At 40.4% G+C, this 6,000-nt stretch overlaps 1 protein-coding gene across 3 annotated transcripts in view; it reads right to left on the reverse strand.

Annotated features, from left to right (window-relative positions):
- Positions 1 to 5,182, reverse strand: part of NBAS (NBAS subunit of NRZ tethering complex) — a 452,886-nt gene extending 447,704 nt beyond the window's left edge. For all 3 annotated transcript variants that reach the window (XM_049903481.1, XM_049903480.1, XM_049903479.1), the window contains exons 1-3: positions 5,012 to 5,182; positions 2,792 to 2,846; positions 1,101 to 1,137 (exon numbers count right to left, since the gene is read on the reverse strand). In XM_049903481.1, the coding sequence (XP_049759438.1) occupies positions 1,101 to 1,137; positions 2,792 to 2,846; positions 5,012 to 5,134 (215 nt within the window). In that variant the 5' untranslated portion in view covers positions 5,135 to 5,182. The remainder of the gene's footprint in view (positions 1 to 1,100; positions 1,138 to 2,791; positions 2,847 to 5,011) is intronic.
- Positions 5,183 to 6,000: the final 818 nt, after the last annotated feature.

Below are 6,000 nucleotides of genomic sequence, written 5' to 3' on the forward strand. Positions count from 1 at the left end.
AAGAGAACTGACTCTCAAGCAGCAAACTGAGCAAACATATAGTATACCTGCCCTATGAAGGGCATGGGAGCCCTGGTGGTGTAGTGGTTAAGAGATCTGCTGCTAATCAAAAGTTTGTAGTTCAAATCCACCAACCACTCCTTGGAAACCCTATGGGGCACTTCTACTCTGTCCCATAGTGTCACTAGGATTCAGAATTGACTCAACGGCAAAAAGTTTGGTTGGTTTTTATCAAGGGTGTGCAGGACTAGCCAGCTGCAGCTATTACGTTCAGCAAGCTCAGAAAAAGAAGCCTATCTCTTATACTCCCTTTTGTCTTCTACCACCCTCTCTCCTCACTCACTTTTCTACCCTATCATACCCACTTTCCCCAAAATATAAAACAAGTAAAAAATTGTAAATATGTAGATATGTGCATGTATATATATACACATACATAGAGTAAAAGCAGAAAAACACTGGAGCTAGTCCTAGATAAAAACCAAAGGTCTTTTTTATAAACTATATTATCTCTGGAACTTTTAAGATTAGATATCCTCAAGGAAAAGGCAATCTGTGGTGAATAATTCTATAAAAATTCCTACACAACCAGAACTATCTCCTTTTTCAGAACAATTCTTTCTTTTTCGTCTTAAAGCTGAAAATTAGCACCATGCCTGCAAATATATTTAATACTAAAAACAACTTAATAGTGCCCAAGAACTGAAACCTAAAGAACTTTCTTTGACACAGAGCAATTGAATATTGACCACAAGAGGGTCAATATAACAATAAGAACAAAAATGTCTTTTAAAAGCTATGCAAGCTACAGATCCAGCAGGTGGGCATTCAAGACAAGGCTGAGGACACACATCAGAGAAAGCAGAAGTCAAGAGATATTCTTAATAATGACAGGGGGAACAAAAATTACCCTAAACCTACTGAGATACATTGTCAGGTTCTGCCAAAGTTTGAAATGTCTGTTTTATAAACTGGGTTCACCTGAATGTCAGCGTCTATATCATGATCTGGGATTCAATTATGAAAACTTAAATTATAAACAGGATAATATTCTTTGTACTTAATGCTCATACCGTTTCTCTGAGGAACTGAAGACTCACCTGTACCAGATGTATTGGCGTAAAAATAATAAACGATCTGTAAAAAGAAATAGCAAAGCCAATTATAAATTAGTTGTCCTTAAAGAATTATTTTCCAATTAGATTTACTAGCCAGAAATTTAAAATATACTGTAGACTGAGTCATTACAAAACAAATCGTGGAGAAAACAACTTTTAAATATGAGAAATAAATATAACCTAGTATACACCATAACTTTACAAGGTCGTATATTTGTTTATGTTAAGTTCTAAGTTTGTGCTTTATTAAAAAATTTGAAATGTCTCCAAACAGTACAAAAAGTAAAAGTGATTTGAGGTGTTAAATTTAATCTAAGAAGCTTTAATAAAATCCTGGATTAGAAGTCACAGCAATCACCCTTTAAAGCCAGAGTATCTGTGTAAAAATTAAAACAGGCTACCATTTTACTATCAATAGCAAAGATTTTTAAAAACAAATACCTAAAATGTGGAAGTCTGTGGGAAACAAAATCTCAAATAGCCTGTTACAAAATAATGTTTTATATGCTTCCACTTAAAATGCACGCATGTGTACACGGTTAGACACACATCAATGGAAAAAGGTCTGGAAGGATATCAATGATTACCTCTGGGAAGTGAGATGAGGTACAATTTTTTCATTGTAATCTGTGGTTACCTATATTTTCTCAATTTTCTAAAATGAGTTATCACTTTTATACATTTTCTAAAGTTTCAAAAGTTCAAAGTATTCGTGATCATGAAAAATTAATATGCTAGTGCTTCCTGTATCAGAAGATAAAATTAGAGTTAATTTAAAACACTCTAGCCCTTTGAAACTGAATGTTCTCTTTATAAGCAGCTCAAATTCAATAATAAGGATGGGCTTTGGAGCCAGAAAGTCCTACAGTCAAATTCCAAATGACCTTGGGCAAGTTTCCTCATCTAAAAACAGTAGCAGTACCCATCTTTCTGGTCCTGTGAAAGGATTCCATTAATTAATATACGTAAAGCCCTCATTTAAAAAAAAAAACTCATTGCCATCGAGTCAATTCCGACTCACAGCAACCCTACAGGACAGAGTAGAACTGCCCCATACGGTTCCCAAGGAGCTGCTGGTAGATTCAAACTGCTGACCTTTTGATCAGCAGCGTGAGCTCTTAACCACTGTGCCACCAGGGCACCTAAAGCCCTCATAGCTCTAGCTCAACGAGGCTAGTATGCAATACTTTCTCAGACATTTGTCAGCTCATATGTAAAATCTGTCAGAAGTTAAAATAATGCCCTTGTTAATCAAATTTATGTTGTTCTTTCTATAAGAATACTGCTGACCAGATGTATCTGAAATATCATGTAAACCACTTAAAATGGCCTCTCGCTGTCTTTTTACCTTCAATGTCCACAGATATTCTGAGATTCATATTGAGTTTAATCTTCTTTATTCCTTGTAGAAAACGCACCCATTATCATTAAACTCAGGCTGTACTTTAGCTCCAAGTCACATTAAAAATGAGTGTGTGTGTGTATAAATTAATACACAAATTAAGCTCAAGTAACACACATGCTACTACTCTTATCAGGCTCAGTACATCAGAAATCTAAAGAACACATTTTAAAATCCCTAAACTTTCTCAAACAGCAAAGTTACAACCATAGTGGGAGGAAAGCTGTTAACTATATAATCATACGTGTAAAAATAAATAAGCTGTATTTACCTCTAATTGCTTTTGTGATGATAAAGGACGCACCATGTTTTCGGTTGCCTCTAGGCTGCAATTATTAAAAATAAATAAATAAACTTTCAGTTGGGGATTTTCCAGTAATACTTATACCGCATGTAAACTTGTGCTTCTTATACTCAGAGTATTGGGTTCAAGACTGCAGTATTTAAAAGCTACTTATGGACTGAAACAAAAAAAAGTAGACTCAGGCCTGGGGACGGTGGGATTTCAAGTGAGCATGGCAGAGTTATAGGAAGATATCCCCATCAACCTTGCAGGGGAGGCAGGAGACTGGAAACTGTTTCCAAATCAAAATGCAGTCCAAAGACATGAGCTGTCAAGGACAAAGACCGTACCAGGTTGCCAGTTCAGCACAAGCCAATTTGCGTGGACTGCAGAGGCCTAAGTTTTGTTCACAGAAAAATAATTGCATAATTCTGTAAGTATACACTAAACACTGATGGCACTGGGTTTGGGTTTTTTGTATGTGTAGTTTAAACAACACTAGGCATTGCAAACAATGAGTAAAACGCATGAATATGCTGTCAAGAAAGGTACAACAGAGATATAAAATAAGTACCAAAACAAAAACTAAACCCATTGCCGTGTGTCAATCCCAACTCTGAGTGATTCTATACATACGGTGAAAAAAACAGAAAGACAGTTTCACTGAACATGAATTGATCTTCCACATGCAAGTCACAATTTGGTCCTTGGGAGGGATGAATGAGATGAAGCTGCCTTCCAAGGGCTAAAACAATTTAAGTCAATAGACTATAGAAATCGATATAAGTACTAAAAAAAAAAAGCAAGTGTTATGAGGTTCCAATGTAAATTGATGCAGTTTTTTTTAATTAATTCATAACATAAATATCCTGAAACATTATTGTAATTAACTACCTAGTTCAAATGAATGGAAATTTATAAAAGATCCAAGAAATTGGATAGAGATCCAACCAACAGGAGCAGCAGCAGCATCTTAGCTGCACACCCTACAAAACATTAACATTGTTCAAGACAAAAAACTAAGTCAATACTTGAAAAATAATATATGCAGATCTCTGCCCGCCTACAAAACACATTATTTGAGACAAGCAGAAACACCAGTGGGAAGACGGTTAAAGAACCAAAAACCTTACAGGAAAATGAGAGGGAGAATGAGTAGTTTTTCCAGTAAAGAAACACTTATAAAGATGTTTTTAAAAGAGAACTCCAGGGTGCACCATGTCTTTCCTGCATCCTCACAGATAAACAGTGACTTGCACGTTAGGCAGTCAAACATTCGTTGAATAGTGTGGATTCGTGGTTCTTACTCTTCGCCCACTCACCCCTTCAGGGTAGCTTTGAGTCAGAATCGATTGGAGGCACACAAGTCTTCACCCTGTGCCTGGGAGGCTCTCCTTATCGGACAACTAATACCTCCAAGATCCGTTTCACAAGTGACCAACCCCACTAACTCATGCCCTAGCAAAGCATCCAAACTCTTCATTCCCAAGGCATTTTACTCACACACGGCTGTTACTGCGCATATTACACTACATTATGAGAAATGTTTATTGTTTCCCCTCAGGGCTGCAATCTCCAAGAAAGCAGGTAAGCTTTATTCGTCTCTGTACCCCCGCGCCTAGGACAGTATCTGAGACACGGGCACACCGACATGGACAGACACACACAACTGTCAAACTCGTGTTTGCTGAAACACACAGGAAGTAGCGCAATTTAGCCCCACGGTTAGAACCCGCGCTCCGCGGCAGCCCACCAGATGTTAAGATTACTGTCGGATCCTGAAAAATTCTCCCACAGAAGATGACTGTCAGTCCTGACCAGCCCTCGCCAGCCCGCGGAAAAGGATCAACAAGAGTTTCCATGCGAGAAGGACCCTCAGGTCCAACGATGTGGCCTCCCCTCCAAGTCCAGGCAGCGAAAACTGAGAAACAGAACGGGAAGATACGTAGCCCAGAGCACGATAATCTGCCTCCCGACAACCGAATTCCGAGCACAAAAGGAATCGCTGGGACCCCCTAAGGGATTGCAGCCCACCTCCCCCCCCGCCCACGCGCTAGCCTTTGGCAGCGTTGCCAGGACGACCGCACAGGCTCCAGCCCAGCTCCTACGCTCACCCAACTCGACTCCCCTACGTGGCTTCTGCTACGTGGCTCTGTCCGCGCAGTGCCCGCGTTAAGCTGCCCGCAGTCCTAAATGAGCCTAGGTTACCTGTACTTCTGTCTCCGGTGGCCACTCGGTATTAACTAACAAATCATAGAGAATTGTCTCCTCCTCCCCCTCCGGTGATGCGGTGCCCGAAATCAAAGCCGGCCCAGACTCGGGGGCCGCCATGTTCGCCCGGGACCGTAGCAGCTGAGAGAGTGCCACTACGGCATCCCGCAGTGGACAAGCTTTCCCAGCCGCGGCCGTTTTTGCTTCACGGGGCCGGGAGTGTAGTGGGACGCGGAAAGGAAAGGCTAGATTAACCCTTTTGTGAACAGAGAGGACCGTGACTACTGCAACCAGCGGAAAAGGGGAGAATCTTGAAGGTTCCTCTCTAGGGTAGATTCAGCAAAGCCTATTGGAAGGTATACAGCTTGGATCACGGTCCTGTTGCACTTTGTTAATCTGTGAGACCAGCCAAGGCATGGAATTTCTCTTATCCACTCTTTTTTCCACACTCTGAGTAGGAAAAAAAAAAAATTTTTTTCTCCTACTCTGCTTCTATAAGGCAGAAATCTTAATGCACCTCCCTGAAGTACTGAGGTTCATTTATGTATTTGCTGCCTAGCACGCTGAAAGATTAAAACACTGGTTTTTAAATGAAAAAGTCATATAGCCGTGTGAGGAACTTTTAAATTTTGAGGTGCCAGTAAGTCTAACTGGGGAGATTTCAGAACTAAAATTAAGCACTCCATTTGGAAATTAAACTGAGGGCTTTACTTCTACACTCCTGATGGCCATTGTTGTTGGTAGGCGCCGTGGAGCTGGTTTTGGCTGGTAGCGACCCTCTGTACAAGGGGACCAAACACTACCCGGTCCTGCGCCATCCTCACCATCATTGTTTTGCTTAAGCCCATTGTTGCAGACTCTGTCAGTAACCATAAGGCTAACATTAGGCTTCTGTGAAAGTTGCCCCTTTGAAAAACAAAGCTGAGTTGTGTTTATGTTAAGAATGTTCCCACAGCTGGCCTTAGAAAAACCTTCACTCGGTTGTT

The sequence above is a fragment of the Elephas maximus genome, chromosome 12, assembly GCF_024166365.1.
Source record: "Elephas maximus indicus isolate mEleMax1 chromosome 12, mEleMax1 primary haplotype, whole genome shotgun sequence".
NCBI classification, from domain to species: domain Eukaryota; kingdom Metazoa; phylum Chordata; class Mammalia; order Proboscidea; family Elephantidae; genus Elephas; species Elephas maximus.